Genomic DNA, 17,582 nt, shown 5'->3' with positions numbered 1-17,582 from the left:
CCTCATGTTCTTGAAACCACTCTTGCACAATATGAGCACCGTTGCATGGCGCATTGCCTTGTTGGAAGAAGCCATCTCCATTGGGATACGCCATCAACATGATAGGATGAACTTGATCAGCAACGATACTTAGGTATGTTGTGCCATTCAGACATTTATAATGGTCTGGCCCTCTAGCAACTTCAGTGGGAAATTATAGCTAATTTGCCTACAAACATCAGGTGGTCATAATAATCTGGCCACTCAGTGTATGTGTTTCCCAAAAAGAGCCTGCACGCTCTCACAGAACCTTGCCGCTTCCTCACCAGGAGGTAGTCCTGCCCTTGAACCTGGGCAGAACTCTGTGCCTCTCTCAGCCAAAGGGACCCGGCAGAGTTGATGCTGCATAGCTTCCAAAGTAAGGTCATAAAAGGCTCTCTCTCTCTCTCTCTCTCTCTCTCTCTCTCTCTCTCTCTCTCTCTATCTCTCCCTTTCTCTCTCTTTCCTTCTCTCCCTCCTTCCCCCTCCCCATGGAAGCTAGTACTGGAAGCCCAGCCACCAGCCTGCAGGAAGCCCGGGACAGCTGGAGAAGCTGTAGGTGGGCAGACCAGCAGCCTCCGCTCAGGTCTCAGCCTAAAGTCAGCAGAAACCACCAGTTGAGCAAAAGGCCCAGACATCTGGGAGGAGAGAAACCCCCGGAACCTGCTATGCTCCAAATCCCTTTCCACAGTATTCATGATCACACAAACTCACTGTTGGTACCACCCAGCCTTGGAGAAAAGAATTAGAAAGCCCTAATGCCTTAGCCTCACCTAGGAGGAGGCTCTAACCTGCATGCCAGAGACAGCATCAGTGTCCTGTCCCCCTCGCTGAGCCCACACACCCAGTGCCCGCTGAGCTGTGGGCCAGCGCTGCCTGTGCACACATGACAAGGAGCAGGGGTCACAGTTCCGTTTGGTTTTTAATGTCATGAGGAACACCTGCTCTTGGTGCTCGAGGAGAGGCGTGTGCACTTGAAGTTAAAGCCCAAGACCTGGCTCCCTGGAAGTGGCCTCAGCTGGGGAGCCACAAGCACCCGGGAGAGCGCGGAGGAGCATGGAGTTAGATTTGTCTAGTGACAACAGAGAGAGGGGACATGGCTCCTGGGGTCTGAAGAAAATGCCGGCGTCTCTAAGGAAAGGGGTGTGGCTCACCTCTGTCTTGCACTCGGGGTCCTTGGCCTGCCGCCCCGGGATCAGCCTCATGGCCGAGGACAAGCTTTCACTCCACGAAGTGACTTTGCTGTGATGTCCGACATTCGAGCGACTGGCCAGAGATTTCTTCTCAGACGCTGGGGACCAGGAAGCAAAGACTGTCAGAGGGGAAACTGAGAGGAGACACACACTGTCTCTATAGCTGCTGGGCGTTCAGATGCCAGCCAGCGCTGCGACAGGGGCCAGCCCAGGCGGCAGCTCACATCGCCGGCTTCTGACTACGAAATACGGGACGGGTTTCCGCATCCCGCCGGGCTTTGACCCCTGGCTCCACAGGTCACTGACTGCTGCGCAAGTTAGCTAAAGCTCTTAAGCCTCAGTGCTCGCCTCTGTGCAATGGGAATAAAAGTATCTGATCTCCTTGTGGTGTCGTGGATAGTAAATAAGATTATGCGTTTAAAACACAGGCCCTGAAACATAGAAAGTTTGCAAAACTATGGTTGTTGGCAAAAAGAGAGCCATTTGTGAGCAGTAAGGTCCAGCTCACCATGGTTCCCACATTGTGTACATGTGAATAAGAGGGTAAGCGTCTCCTGTTTAAGTGAACTTTTCCCTGAAATAGAGTCTGACATTTTGACTTCAAAGTGTACATGTATGCACACACACACTCGCCAGGGCTAGCGGGGGAAGCCCGTGAAATAAGAGGTGCTGTACCGCCCAGGAGCCGGGACAGTACACCCGGAAACAACCAGCTCTTCAATGGCTGCGACCTCGGGGATGCCGGGAGACGGAAAACACGTATGAGCCATAATTTGACAGCAATGGCCTCTTTAAAAACAAAATGAGAACATCGTTCTCACGGTCGCACTGATGAGCATGAGGGTAAAACGTTGCGTCGTTGATAGAATGCGAGGGACACTAATATCTTCGGGATGAACACTTCCACTTGGAACTCGCAGGAACCAAAGCTCTGGTGGCTGCACTGTCAGGGCAGGACAAAGCTCTGGTGACTGTCAGGGCAGGACCTAGACCCCCAAGTGCGGCCCCGGGTGAGCGCGGTCGTGGCGGCCCTCCCACCTAGGAGATTTCTAGAATCTCTCACTTGGTTGGCACCTCTGGGCTTCCCTTCACCTGCGATGCCAAGCAGCGTTTACCCTTTGTGAGCCAGGATTCACGAGGGATCCGTGATGCGAACCCCACCCGAAGGATGAGGGAGAAAGGCTGGTGGAAGAGGCCCGCCCAGGGGAACCGGGGAAGCCCTGGGCCCAGTGACAGAGACCTAGGTAGTGCTGCCAGGCCTTGAGCATCGTCTCCTCCCAGAGCGGGGTGACCTCGTCCATCTTCACGTCTCTCTCCCCGGGTTTGACAGAGAGATCGATCTTGAAGGTGTCCTCCAGCTCCTGCCATCTCTGCGCCATGAGCTGCTGCCAGAGAGCGTGCACAGTCCTCTGGATGCTGTGCTGGACTGAGAGAGAGGGCGCGTCAGTGGACGCCTCCGCCTCCCTCCGGAGAGGGCCACCGGCCCTGCTTTCATTTGCATCCTGTTGGACATCATCCCGGCTTTGCAATGCTACCGACGTCTATGTGAGCTGGCCCTCCCCTGCATCTAACTTCCCACCGCCATGCCCTGCCGGCCTACATGTCCAGAGCTAGGAATCGTGATTGATGGGTCCAGGGAACCTCTTTCTCTCACCTCCCGATTCTGTTAGATGCCAAACGGCTGTGCCTGTGAGAGCTCTTGGTAACCAAATTGCTTCCTCTAGAAAGCTCCTCCAACCTGCCCTTTATATTAGCCTCTCAGAGGGATAGACACCCAAACTCAGACTGTGCCCTGGGGCCAGGACCCAAGGCAGTCCTCTCCCCTGCACTGGCTCAAGGTCCCCACCAGCCACCCATCTCGGTGCCTGCATTTGCCCAGATATGTACAAATCTACCATGCCGCCCTGCCTGCTATGCCCCACAACAGTCACCCCATGGTGGTGCCTAAAGCCCCTCTGACCTTGGGCCCTTGGGTTCCCCCTCTGTACCAGCCTCTACTGTCTGCTTTTTCAGCCTCAGGGGATGGGCATTGCTCAGTCCACTCTGCCAGCTAAGTCCCTAAGTGCTAATGTTCATGCTGTCATTAACACTGTGAGAGGAAAATTTAAATTCACACGATTTTTGAGCACCGGCATTGGGTACCGATCTAACCAGAACACAGGCTCCCGTGCCTACCTCTAGTATCACAAACTATCCCCTGTAAGTGGCAGCAAGCCAGCGTGGTGGGAGGGTGTCTGCTGAGGCCTCCTGGCCCGGAGGAGCACTCTCTCAAGCACATGGATCCAAAGACTAGTTATTCTCTTACATACTGCCAATCCCTTTAACTTGACATGATACTAGCAAGTCCAAACATACCCTCCATTAAGCCAAATATTTCATGAAAGAAATGAGTTTATTTCCTCCATCCCCATTTTTCTAGGGAAGAAGGTCAAAGAGACAGCTATGTGACAGCTTGAACTGGGATGGCATGCCAGTCGCTCTATCTAGTTGCCCAAAGGAAAACTCAAGAGACCCACCGAGATGCGAAATCAACTTACTGTGAGGTCCTTTGGTTCTTAGTCGAACCAAGTCCCTTAGAGCTCTCTCTTCTTCCATCCATCCCTCCACCCATGCCATTCCATTTTTAATATGCAAAAATCACTCCAATTTTATTCCCCATCAGGTTATCCTGCTTAAATACTACATCATTCTGGGATTTTTCAGGACTTTTTCTAGCCTTTGAATGTCTCTTTTGTACATGTTTCCTCATCTTGGGAAAGATACACTGAAGAATGCAACCCTAGCAGTTATCATTATCCATCTACTTCCCCACAAATAAACAGCAAATAAAATGTACCATCAGTCAAACTTGGGGAGTCATCCACTCTCTTCTCTCTCATGTCTTCATTTGGAGAAAGAAACACTTGATGATAAGGAGTCATTCTAGGCTTGGGTTCCAATCCAAATCCTTCAGGATAACTAGCAGACAAGAGATTTTTCCTATGAAATTCAGTTCTTTGGGATTGCACTATTGTTCTTTATTACAAACTAAAGGCCCGGTGCACAAAAATTCATGCACTCGGGAGGGTCCCCCAGCCCGGACTGCACCCTCTCACAGTCCAGGATCCCTCAGGGGAAGTTCAAGCAAAGAGCGTATGACAACATCCACGACAGCTATGGTACAATAGCATCCTGGCAAAGGGGAAACACACCAGCATTTTATTCCTGTCTGACTAAAGCCACCCCATGCTCCCAGCAGAGCCCCGTGAATCCTCTCTTGGTTTCCCCATCGTTGGACTCGGTCATTTCTTTTTGCAGCACTGAACTCTGCCTCTGAGTGGCCCTGACCTCATCCTGCTTGGCATGGGGCTGGGCCAGCACCAGGGGCCTGTGGCCGGTGCAGTATGACAGGGCTCACACCCGAAGGGCCTCGTGCTTGGACTCCTCTGTTACCACAGTCATTTCTGAAGAAGGGGCCCTCATTTGCACTCTGCCGGGCCCACATGTCCTGGAGTCGGTCCTAAGTGGGGTGTGGTGGTTTACATACTAGGCTCCCCATGAGCTGTGTGCTACAGGGCTCCTGGTCATGTCAATACCTATGTGTCCGCTAGTCTGGGTTCCTCAGCCCACCAAGCAGAACATACACTCAGTATATGTTTTCGGACTGAACCAAAAATGACAAATAAAAACAAAATGAAAAAATACAGCATATGACAATGTCCACTCTTGAAATTTCTAGAATGAAGTCCCTTTGGATCTTGGAGGCCCTTTCTAAAGAGAGGATGTTCTGAGGGTGGGACTTCAAGCACACATGCAGCCGGCACCTCGTTCTATCACCTACACCTTCAGTGTGGACAGGAGCCAGTTCTCAAATACAGGAAGCAAGGCCTCCCGATTTAACCCACACACTGACAGCGGATGCTTTTATTGCAAACAAACGAAAAGGCAGGTGCCTCCTCTGGTCCAGGCACTGGGAGCTTTTCCAGTGCTTCCCAGAGAGTAACTGTTCTGTAATGTTCAGTAGTCAACTCGGCAGGATCTGGGGATCCTTTTCTCCAGTAGTTTGTCCGTAACTTGTACTGGGACAAATACAATCAAGGACAAGAGCAAAATGGAATATGCCACAGTCCTCTCTGGCTCTGCACTCAGATGGCTCTCCACTGATGAGGTAACAGTTGCAGGCAGCGTGGCACCAGGCACTGGTGATGCCCGGATACACACACTCCACACACAGAGAGCAAGTGCACGTGCACAGAGAAATCCAACACGTTCCCAAACGTGGGGCTTCAAGGAAAGGATTAACTGAGATAAAGTTTTTGTTATTGGTATTTCTTACACAAGTGTAGTTATGGTTGTTATTTTATATAATGAACTGTCTATATATTTTAGTCTGTAAGCAAAAGTATTCCTGGCTTATATAATACAATTTCTTTTATGTTTTTCCATTCTATGGTTTCTCAAATGTTAATGTTCCTGAAATCTGCCTGCATCATAAAATCAAAGTGCATATTTAACGTTGGGGTTTCCTGCCCCCAAAATAAATCAGCGAAGAATTTTACAACCTAAGAATTATGGAGATAGTGTAAATTATTATTTTACGATGATTCTAGACACTCAGTCATATGGACAGGTTTGAGGAAGACCTACCATATTATAAACATTGTACGTAACTCAGACAACCAGATCGACAAAAGGGTTCTGTCATTACATTGACCTCATCAGGGCCCCTCTGCAGGTTCCTTTCTCCCTGACCGCAGTGGGCGCGCGAGCGGCTCCTGGAGTCTTACCTCCCCTCGCTGAGCTGGAGCAGACAGTGCATGAGGCACAGCAGGAAGCTGGTGTTGGAGTTGTAGGTGGCGAAGATGATGTCCCAGTGTTCCTGCAGGAAGTGCAGGACGCGGAGCAGGCCCAGGCCCTCGGAGAGGGACTGCTGGGGCTGGGAGAGGCAGTACAGGATGACTTTATTCAGGCTGCTGTATAAAGTGCTGATGGTGCTGTCCCTTTGTGAGGAGGCATTCTCAACGACCTGGTCATGAAATAAACACACACAGACCTGCTTGTGCGCACTGTACGGTTTTAGGAACGGACCCCGTTAACCGTGAAAATGATACAAGCTCAGTCTTTTCTGTATTTCAAAATTTGGCAGGATCTAAAAGTCAAATGGGACAACGGTCTCTACCTTTGAGCTTCTATTTAAGTGAGTGATCAATAAAGGCAATTCAAATCATTGGATTTACCAAAATTTGGTGTAAAAAATGTTAAATATGCCACAGTCATATTATGGAAAATAGCCAGGGGACCAGAGATTTCTGAACTATAGGTAAGAAGGTTGGCCCTCGGTGTATTAAAACATGTCACTATCTGTACAGCGTGTTTACTAGTACAGTACTGCAGGCACTGTGCTAAGCATTTCTGCACTGGGTTCCACACGTCGCCTCGTTTAAGCATCCTAACAGAACGATGAAGTAGGCACTAAGATTATCCCACTTTAGAGATAACGAGGCTCAGGGTCGAAGATGCTAACTGGTCAGCAAGGATCGAACTCACACCAGGTACTTGACCCTCTCTGAGCCACCGTACCATCTGAGGGAGCATGGTAACACTAATTGGTCCATACATTTACTTGGCTTCATCAAAAAGCCAAGCACCATCAGAGAGGCGCTGGGGCTGCCAACTGCACTCTCCCCAGGAGGCACGAGGGGAAGGAGGGGGCCCACATGGGAAACTTGGGTGAGAAGGTAGGGGCTCCTGGTTTGCAGCCTTAACACTAATTGGCCCATTCATTTACTTGGCTTCATCAAAAAGAATTCATAAAACAAAAATATGTGCAAAACCTCCAGTCTATTAGAAGGTCATTCATTAGCTATAGATTGCTCTCTTAGAATTTTATGGGTCCTGTGATTATTTATACTAACGTAGTTTTATTTAAATATGTGTAATTTGAGATTCATATTTTTATCATTGTCTTCTGCTTCTCAGATCCATCACATCTTTCAAACGGAGGTTAAGAGTTATGAGCGCCACCAGCAGGAGAGAAGGATGACAAATGTGGGAAGCACTGAGTCCTCAGGCCTGACACCCTGAAGGCCCATCAGCCCCAGCCGCACCCACTCTGAGGCATTAGCTCTGAGTGTTCGCTTGGACCACCGGCAGCTGCTGTGGGCTGACCGTTGGTGGCCCCTCCCAAACTTCATATGTTGAAACTCTAATCCCCAGTGGGTGGTATGAGAGATGGGGTCTTGGGGGAGTGACTAGGTCATGAGGCTACAGCCCTCGTCGTGGGATTCCTGTAAGGACAGGAGGAGACCAGCGAGAGATTTCTTCCTCTCTGTCCATCATGTAAGGACAATATGAAGATGGCCAACTGCAAACCAGGAATAGGGCCCTGAGCAGACAGGAGACCTGCTGCCCCTTGAGCCTGTGCTCTCAGCCTCAGGAACATGAGGCATCACTGCTGGCTGCTGAGCCATCCAGTCTGTGACTTTGTTAAAGCAACTGAACGAAGGCTCTAATTTTATTTCCCAAGGATCTGATTTTAACCTTCTCAGAGCTGGCAGGGCTACTGCTCCCTTTGGAGTTCTTCTTGCAAAGAGCTCTGAAGACATCACTTTCAGCCTGGCCCAGCACTGCGTTTCAGCCTGGCTGTCACCCAGGAGCAGTCCTGGGGTCTACAGGCAGCTCCCAGACAGGGGCGCGCTGGGGCTGCCAACTGCACTCTCCCCAGGAGGCACGAGGGGAAGGAGGGGGCCCTCCTGGGTTCCTCAGCAGAGGACACACCAAGGGCAGGAGGTGCTGACAAGAGAAAGTGCTTCCTCACCACCGCAGGCGTCCTGCTGGCTGGGACCACCGTGGACCATGGTGAGCTCCTTGAGCAGGCCCTCGAGGAGAGAGCGAATGGCCACTTGATGGAAAGGTTTCCAGGATGAAAGGAAAAGAACCCAAAAAGAGTTCAGCTCTAGAATTTTGAGATCGTGTGAGTCTATGTGTAAAGAAGCTGTGCACATGTACACACACTTATACCTAAGGGTGGACCTACTGCACGCATGTGTGTATATGGGTGTGTTTGTGGATCTATCTGAGAGAGAGTACACATGCAAGAAAAACAGGGCTCGGTACAAACAGACTCTTGTCTCGATTTCAGGAAGGCCCAAACATGACGCTAAAGCAGAAAATGAAATGGGACTTTTGAAGATAAAGACCTTTCTGCCCCTTTCTTTGTTGATGAAGAATAACAACAATTAAGATGAAACTAACAATCATAATAGAGTCTAGAAGGGGACAGAGCTCAGGTGCCAGCAGAGGGGACCGTGGCTCCTGACCACTGAGACGGATCTCCAGTGGCCTGAGGGAGAGCCCGCAGGACCCCCACGGCCACCAGGTACGGCCTGGGCTGTGAAGGTCCTGCTCCTTCCTCCCACCCATCGCAGGCCCTGTTTCCGGGGAGGACCGCGGGTCGGTCTGGACCACCTGCACAGCAGCAGCACGTCAGACGGACACTGGTCGGCAGTTTCCACACCACCACGGCCAGCGGGGTTCTTACCGCCATGATGTGTTCCGTGATGAAGAGAAGGATGTGCCTGGGGTCTGCTGAGAACATTCCACTGTACAGCTTCTCTACCAGCTTCTGGGTGAAGTAGGTGATGATCGTGAGTGAAGGAGCAGCAGCAGCTTCTGAGTTTGGCTGAGGCTCCTTATCGCCTAAGGTCAGGTGAGGAGACAGACGGAGCCTGAGGCATCCTCAGAGTCTGAGTGGCCTTCTTTCCACAACAGTCTCCAATCCCTCTTGGTCACCGCCTACATCCCACTCACTCTTCATACCCTTGTAGCCCTCTGTGTACCCCGGGCGCTGAAGATGGGGCTTACCCACAGGTGTCCAATGAAGACCCACCGATTCAAATAAATTGGCCTTGAACAATGTAGTCAGTGATATAACCCAGTGGAGAGGGAGCAAGTGTAGGGCACTGCCTCTTCCAGTGGCCATTTGGAATGAGGGTGGGGGCACACTGAGGCATAAGGCAAATAGGAAGACTGTGTGGTGACCCAAGGCCCTGTTGTGTCAGGCAGAGGACGAGGCTGTAATGTGGGTCATCTGTCCATGTTCACCAACACGCCAGGCCTTGTTCTCAGATGTGAATGCTCTAATCTCAGCTAGTCCTAATAACAACCCTCCGAGTTAGCTTTGATTGCTGTCCTCACCCACAGGCTCAGGCACCTGTCTGCAGTCACACCACAGCCAGTGACAGCCAAGAGCAGAGCTGGGATCCCAAGCTCACACCTTCCACCCCCTATCTGCCACACTGCAGATACTCCAGGAGAAAGACCCGTAGCCAGAGTGTCCATGCTGTGAGGCAAGGAGGAGTCCAGAGATGAGTTGTGTCACTGAGGAATTCATGGCTCAGAGACCACAGAAAGGACTATGTTTAAACTCATCAGGAAGGTGTGGCTACCCTGGAACTAAGGCTTATGAATGAAGCACCAACCTGAACCCCTTAGAGGCAATGCAGCATCTTCACCCGGGTTCGTTTGTTTAAGAAACATGTGCTGTGCCCAGGCAGAGGTGCAAAGATGCCGAGCAGAAGGATGTTGAACTGCAGTTGACATCTCAGCTTCCCTTATGGGAAGAGGACACAATTCTACTGAAGGTGGAGGAGAGGTGGTTTTAGCTCAGAGGGCAGAAGGCCTTTCTGCCTCCAAGTGGCCTACTGGTGGTGCAGATGTCATGGAAAGAAGTGAGCATGCGCTCCCCGGGGTCCCCAGGCAGGACCAGTGAGCTCTTACTGCAGCTTTGCAGAGAGCATCTTCCGCGCTCCGAGGTGTCCTGCAGCACGAGGACCCAGGCCTCCTCTAGGAGACGGCTCTCCTGCTCAGCTGTCAGCAGCTTGTGTCATAGCAGTGAGGAGCAAGTCACCCCACTCACCTCTGAGCATCATCACGTCACCTCCTCTCATCATGTGAAATATTTCCATGGTGGAGAGCAGGACCTCAGACTGGAAGTCTCGCTTCTGTTGGCTGGTGGCATTGTCTGGAGAAGCCTGGAATCACACCCAGAACTCAGACAGTAGCCATCCGGCCATCCTGCCCACTCAGTGCCTACCGAGTCTCCTTGCCTGGCTGGTATGCTAATACCACAGCTGCTGGGAGTGTGGGCTGCCAACAGCTCACACCTGCCCCTTCTCCAAGGCACTGCCTTTTGCTGACCAAGTTGGCTCACCCAGGAGGCGATGCCCACCTCCTGAGGTGAGAAGGCAAGTCAGGGTGGCCCACCAACAATGACCGCCTGGCAGGTGCCTCAAGGTGGGGCCACCACTGGAATGCAGGTAGCACACCAGTGCTCCCCTTGGGGCCAGGCTGTGGCTGAGACCATTTCCTGGCTAGCTTCTCCCTCGTCCTCCTGGCAACCCTTCTCTGGCCCCCCTGTGAGAACAGCCCTGAGAAATCACTTCTATCCAATCCCTGCACCAGTCTCTGCTGCTAGGAACCTGCAAGACCTGCCCTCGGTCATCTATTCACTCACTGCTCCCTGCTCTGCCAGGGCCTGCAGGTCCTGGGGGACTCCCTCCCGCCACAGTGCTTTTCCCAGGAGCTGTTTGACTATGAGCCAGCTCTCGCAAGAGATCAGCCCTCAGGTCTCCTGCACATCCCCCTCGCGGTGCGGGGCCTCCCACAGTGCAGTCCGCTGTGCACTCACCTCCAGCAGCACCTCCAGCGGCAGCCACTGCTTGGGGCTGGCTGCTGCAAGCAGGAGCTCCCTCAAGAGGAGCTGCATGAACACCCTCAGCTGTTTCCGTGTGGGGTGGGACTTGGCAGGAGCCTGTAGACCCTCCACGATGCCCTCACCTTCAGCCTCGGCCCCAGGGCTGCTGGCATTCTGGGCGAACTCAGTGGTGACCCCCTCAAAGACAAGAGAACCCCAGTGTGAGTGGCTCGCACTGCCTCAACGTGCTTTCCTATCTACTGCTGAGGGGTGCCTGGGTGACACTCTAATCAAACACATTAACATGCAAGGAAATTGAGGGTCTGCAGAAGTAGGTGACTTGCCCAGAGTTCATGGCTCATAAGGGTGCCTGCTCTGTCCCTGAACCCAAGGGAGGTGGAGTCATGGAGAGAAGCGGAGCGTGGAGCTAGCGTGGCCTGAGGGCTTAGCAGAGAAGCCCAGCCGTGTCCTGGGCAAGTCCCTCCTCCTCAGAGCCGCAGCTCTCAGCAGCAAATGGAGATACGAAAGGGACGCCACAGAGATGGGTGAGCTCCAATGAGAGAGTCATACAGGCCACAGCGCCTGCCCTGCACATGGTCATCAGCTGGGCCCGCCTCCTGGGGCCCATGTCCTGCCAGCCAGGCTGTGGTGATGGTGACAGGAGGACCCTCAGGGGAAACAGGCGCTAGGCTTCAGCAAGTCCTGGCCTCCAAGTCCCTGAGGCACCGGCCTTCACATGCTCAGTTTTTACTTATAAAAATACAGGGAGATTAATGAAGCAGGCACCATTAGCCCAGCCACATCAGAAAAGCAGAGATGCTGGGAGGCGAATGACATGCCCAAGGACACACAGCCAGGGACTTCCAGTTCCTGCCAGTGACATTCCAAGAGCATTCATCTGCTGGCACCTCCCTTCGCACATTCATAAAATTAATGTGGCCATTCTTAATTAAGCCATAAAATGGATTTAATGGCACCTAGGGAGGTGGTGGCCACATTAATTAGCTCTACGCGGCCTCAAAAGGGAAAGATGCCATATAAATTTCACAGCAGGCGCAGCCTCTGGCCACCAGCTTTCTGCATGAAGTGGATCTATCACATTTTCTGTGCAACAAAGGCCTTCTGGAGCAGACTTGAACTGGGACACGCACAGGAGGTGTGGAGACACATGTGCTGGAAGTGGAGCCAGGGGCCCACGTCAGAGCCTGGCTCATCTGAGCTCGGCCAGGGAGGTGACTTTGGGCCAGACCCTCCCCCAGGCAGAGACCCTGAGCAGGGAGGCAGAGCCAGCCAGCTGGAACCCCGACTCAGCAAAGGGTGAGCTCGCCCACTGTGGCGGGGAGAGGAGGGGATCTAGGCTACACATGTCAGGACTTCAGGGTTCTGGCCACCTCCAGGGGACCTGCTTGGAGGATGGTGAGGGTCAGCCTGCAGGGCTGTCCTTCCTCCCTGCCCAGCCTCGGAGGCTGGGGCCCATCCCCCACCCCTCCAGTGGATCTATTTCCCTACTCTTACTTTTCTGCTGTATAACTTTAGTTGATATTAACCCAACAAACCATTTTATCTTTTTGCAAATCTAGTCTTTATATTTGGTCTTTTATTAAAACAAATTACTCCTGAATTTTATTTGGCTATTTGATTTGATTTTAAACTGATGGTGATAGAAAGGGTATGGGCTTTATGGTGAGAGTGTTGGGGGTAGGGAAGGGGCTATGGCAAGAGATGGGTGAGGTTTAAATCTTGGCTCATCACTTAGTAATCACGAAACCGTGATGTTTTCCACTCTCAACGTTTTGCAGGCGAGGCTAGGTCCTAAGCCCCCCACTGAGCCCACAGGACCTTGCCAGCGCTGTGTCCCTGCTGTGACTCTCCCCCTCCCCGCCCCTGCCCCCGCCCCCGACTAACACACACCACCGCGCAGGCTGCCAACGGGTGAAAAGCGGGGTGGGAAGCGCCAGGCCCAGGGCTGTGGTGGGTGTCCAGTAGGTGGAGGCTGTCAGGCTGCATACACTTCGCTCACTCACCTGGTCCTTCAGCCAACACTCTGGGAGCAAACACTGCCTGCCTGCACTCGCCCTCCTTACCCTCCGGGCCCTGCAGCCGCTCCTTTCACGGCAGTGACAGCCTTGCAGACTGTGTCACTAGCTCCCGTTCCCTGTCCATCTCAGCTTCCTACACCGTCAAGGAGGGTGACCGGCAGGCCTCTGCCCTTCACGCCCGTCATCACCCGCTTCTCTCGGCTCCCAGACTCTCAGGCCACTGAGTCCCTGGGCCTGGCTCTGCCTCAAACTCACTCACATCTCTTCCCAGAGCATCTTCTACCCCCACACTCACACCTCGTCCTCAAGACCCAGCCGGTCCCTCTGCCCCAGCCGCCCTCTGACTTCAAGGAGTCCGGAGTCGCGGTCTGCAGACTGGAGGAGGGTTCTGGGGACAAAAAGCAGAGGAGGACCGGCCTCTGGTCCGCCCGCACCCACCCGCTGGGTCTGGCCCACACGCACCCACTGGGGACGGAGTCTGTTGTTCCGCATGATCAGTGGGAGGGAATTCCACATAGAATTGGACGTGATCTGCCATCAAATGACTGAGGTTCCTAACAACTCGAAAAATGACTGAATCTGAGCTTAAATGACCTCAAGCTGCATCCCAGCTGAGAAAGGAAAAGTTGCTGACTCACTGTTCCGGCCACACTGCCTTCAATGCCTCTTATTTGGGGGCGGCAGCAATCTTGCCCTTTGTTCTTGAGGGATGACACCCTTTGCCCCTGATTTCACTGGGGCAGGGGAGCGGCGTGTCCTACCTTGTTTGTTCCCAGTGGGAAGGTGACGACGGCCAAGGTCTGGAGGAACTCCGGGGCCCGCCAGGTGGGGTCCTGGGGGTAGGCACTGTGCACCTGGCCCAGGAACTGCAGCACGCTGGCCGGGAACTGGTGCTCCCCAGCGCAGTCTCCAAGGCCTGTCGGGGGCTGAGAGGCAATGGGTGAGGCGTGTGTGGGAGCCTGAGGGTTAGGAGTCTAGGAAGGAGACCTGCTCTCTGAGACTCTCAGACACCTCACTGCAAGGCCCCTAGACGACTGGCACTGGCCCTGGCACCGCCCAGGGAAGGGATTCACATGCACAGGATTGGTCTGCGGCTTCACACACTCTCTTTTCACCTCTCACCACCCTCTGAGGCAGGCCCGCATTTATCCCTACTTCCCAGATGGGAAGACAGGCAGAGCGGTCAAAGAGCTTGCCAAGGTCCCTGTGGGTAAGGAGCCGAGCCAGGCGCTGTAACCCTGCCTCTCTTTCCCGTATGTCCAATGGCCTCTAATGACTCGGCATGGCCTTTGTGCTCAGGGAACTTGCAAATCAGGGTCGGTCACAGCCTTTCAGAGCCCAGCTGTCTGCTCCCAGCGCTAGACCATGCCTTGGCTTATGTGCTCCCAGGACTGGCAGAACTTGAGGAGCCTCCTCCCCACCAGCCAGGGATCTGGAACGGATCATCTACTGAGCCAACACCCAGTCCCCAGAGGGACCTGGGGACCTCCACACCACCACCACCATAACCTGGCCTCGGTCACACGGCTGAGTCTCCATCCTGGCTGCACACCAGTGTCCCCGGAGCTCAGCTCCCTAAACTGGCTGTGCCAAGTCACTCTGTCTGGAGATTGGCTCCAGCCCCAGACTGTCCAGCTGCTTCTGCCCTAGCGTGATGGACAGCCTGCAACTTGAAAACTGACCTACCCTGCAGAGCCAAGCCAACAAGCAGACGGAGGGTGCTCAGTCTGCTCCTGTGATTGCGCTAAGTGGAGGTCAGGTCCTCCCCTGGCCAGTTGCTCAGCCCCGCCCCTCCCATCCATGGCTGCCTCATTTCCCAGGAAGCTGCCTCTAGACCTGGCCCGTGTGCATGCGCCAGACATCCTGTTTAACAAGTAGATACCGAGTGCCTGGAACTGAGCCTCATACTAGAACACTCAAGCCTACTTATAGAAAGAAAGGCAATGGGCACAGGGCAGCTAGAAACCTGATCTTAAACTGGATCCTGCAAGGGTTTCGTATGGGCTAAGCAGGCACCAGAGAGAAACTGCTCCTGGGGCCCCCACACCCAGCTTTTCCCCAGGTCCTAAGAGCGCAATATTGATTTCCAGAGGAATACCAGCGATCAGGTTCAGAGAGTGGTTTTTGGAGTTCAATGCCTGGTTCGAATCCTGCCTCTGCCTCTTACTGACAGTGTAGCTTTGGCCCAGTCCCTTCCCCCTACACCTCCAGTCCCAACTCTGTAAAGCAAGGATTGTAACATGAGCTATTTCATTTGGTTGTTGTGAGGATTGAATGAGACATTTGGTGCCTCAGGGTTACTTCCCAGTGACTAGCACAGGGTCAGCAGAAGCAGCTGGGAGAGGACTTGAAATTTCAGAAGAGAAACTTGGATTTTGTGTGTTGGCAACCAGGACCCCTGAAGGTTCTTAGGCAATGTGGTGACCTGGAATGTAGGGCTAGCGCTGGACACACTGTCACATGCCCCTGCTCCACGACGCTGCCTGCGTGAGCTAAACTCACCGCTAATTCTACATTAGACAATGGAGATAATGCTGTTTCAAAGGATTGTTGCACGCGATGACTGCGAACTGTCTGAGAGGCCAGCAATGCAATACAGTGGGGCCTTGACTTAAGAGTTTAATTCGTTCTGTGATGGAGCTCGTAACTCAAATTACTTGTATGTCAAATCAAAAAGTGAACGAGTGAGACACGTGATGCTGGGCTGATGTTGTGGCATTCACTGTGACGTTCGCTGCGCTAACTAGCAGTGGGGTATCTGAAGCTGGCTCGTAACCCGAATTTTAGCTCACAACTCAAAGCAAAAAATTGGCTGAGAGACGGCTCATATTTTGAAAAACTCGTTAGTCGGGACACTCGTAAGTCAAGGCCCCACTCTATATTGGAAGAGACGTAGAGCAACTGGAACCTTCCAGCTAGAGTAGCAGCTGGTGAGAGTGCCGTTGGCACGTCACGTTGGAGAACTGTTGGGTGTGATCTGCTAGAGCAGGTCATGTGCACAACTGATAGACCTCAATGTCACTCCTGGGCATCTTTCTAACAGAAAAAATATGTATGTCTGCCCAAAGATATGTACAAAGCAGCTTTATTCCTATTTCCAAATGGAAAAAAAAAAAAAACACCCACCAGAATAGATAAATAAATTGTGATCAATTATCACAATAAAATACTACTCAATAGTAAACAAGGATGAGATACTGACACAGACAACATCGTGAGTGAGTCCCACAAACATCAGGATGAGTGAAAGCCAGATGCAAGGAAAGCGTGCTCTGCAGTTCCATTTCTGCCACGTTTAACAAGAGGCAGGCTACGCTGTGGTGGATTAGTTACCAACGGGCAGGGGAATGATGTCAAACCAACTGAAGTTCCGAGCAAACAATAATATAATAAAAGGTCAGAGAGAGAAAATAAACTTTGAGAAAGATATGCCAGAGTTATTCTCTACGATTACGTTTCTGGTCTTTTTCTATTAACCTTCGGTTTTTGCCTTTTATGTGTTGGTGCTTGTCTACTGTACGTGGCACACGAGGGTCTAATGACAGACAACTTCATTGAGCCCAGCGGCCTGAGTGACTTTGCTTCTGTCACATGTTTAGATCTCAGAGGCTGGGTCTTGTTCACTGACCAGTCTGCGAGTCGCTCCTGTAACACACCAGTGAACCCTTTTATGTTGGATATAATGGAAATCTTTGGTCTTATTTTTTTACTTCTCAGCATGCCATGCATTTTCTTTATTTTAAATGCTTTCACATTAATTCTTTTGTTTTGCTTTTTAAAAAATGAAACTACTTGGTTAGAAAGGTAACAGATTCCTGATGCTGCAAACAGAAATACATCTTTCCAGGCACCCAAGGCTAATCGTGACCTGCGGTGGAGCGCTGAATAGCTCCCAAAGACGGGAAGCGTGCAGATCACATGCTCTGACTAGGACCCAACAAACCGAGATGGGCAACCACAACGAAACAGACAGCTCAACCACATGGGCACCGAAAAAGATGAACCGAAGGCCTTTAAAACTGCAAGCACAGAAACTCTAGAAAACAACCAGAAAATGAAGATGCCAAACATCAAACTCTTGGAACTAGCCAGAAAAAACCCGGAGGATGATCGGCTCTTTAATAAGCCCACAGGCCCTCAGCTTTTCCAGTAATGGGAGGGGCGGGCAGAGGACAGTGTGAACTCATCAGTTAAGAGTAAGAAGGGAAAGTAACCACAAAAATTAAATGAATTAAAAGAGATGATTTGTGCCAATTAAATAATTGGGAAGATTTTTTAAAATTATAAATTCCCTAACCTAGGTCAAGGAGACATTTAAAAGCCTAAAAAAGTCAAAAACAAAAACAAAAAGTCAGGCCCAAGAAGTTTCATATAAACAATTTAAATAATATAAAAACTATGAATTTAACATATTCCTAAATGTAAACAATGAGTTTTTAAAATAAAGCTAGTGTAATTTTGATATCAAAAGCTGACACTGGCCTTCATGTCTTAAATAACCTCTCCTCCCACCTCAGTGGCCCTGGGTGGCCTGAGGGCTCTCCAGGCATCGCGATCCCCTCCACCACACACACACACACACACACACACACACACACACAGGTGGCTGCAGGCGAGAGGCCGGGCAGACAGAGGTGAGCTCCTTGAGGGGAGAGGCCC

The 17,582-nt window shown here is 51.9% G+C and overlaps 1 protein-coding gene across 3 annotated transcripts in view; it reads right to left on the bottom strand.

The window, feature by feature from the left end:
- The window catches only part of WDFY4 (WDFY family member 4), a 256,614-nt gene that overhangs the window by 104,075 nt on the left and 134,957 nt on the right, over positions 1 to 17,582 (bottom strand). For all 3 annotated transcript variants that reach the window (XM_059662081.1, XM_059662080.1, XM_059662082.1), the window contains exons 32-39: positions 13,685 to 13,849; positions 10,879 to 11,082; positions 10,108 to 10,222; positions 8,731 to 8,888; positions 5,978 to 6,216; positions 4,048 to 4,169; positions 2,452 to 2,637; positions 1,173 to 1,309 (exon numbers count right to left, since the gene is read on the bottom strand). In XM_059662081.1, coding sequence (XP_059518064.1) covers positions 1,173 to 1,309; positions 2,452 to 2,637; positions 4,048 to 4,169; positions 5,978 to 6,216; positions 8,731 to 8,888; positions 10,108 to 10,222; positions 10,879 to 11,082; positions 13,685 to 13,849 — 1,326 coding nt within the window. The remainder of the gene's footprint in view (positions 1 to 1,172; positions 1,310 to 2,451; positions 2,638 to 4,047; positions 4,170 to 5,977; positions 6,217 to 8,730; positions 8,889 to 10,107; positions 10,223 to 10,878; positions 11,083 to 13,684; positions 13,850 to 17,582) is intronic.

Source organism: Myotis daubentonii, chromosome 13 (genome assembly GCF_963259705.1).
Source record: "Myotis daubentonii chromosome 13, mMyoDau2.1, whole genome shotgun sequence".
Classification (NCBI taxonomy): Eukaryota; Metazoa; Chordata; class Mammalia; order Chiroptera; family Vespertilionidae; genus Myotis; species Myotis daubentonii.
Note: the sequence above shows the minus strand (reverse complement) of the source record. Positions and strands in the feature narration are given on the sequence as shown.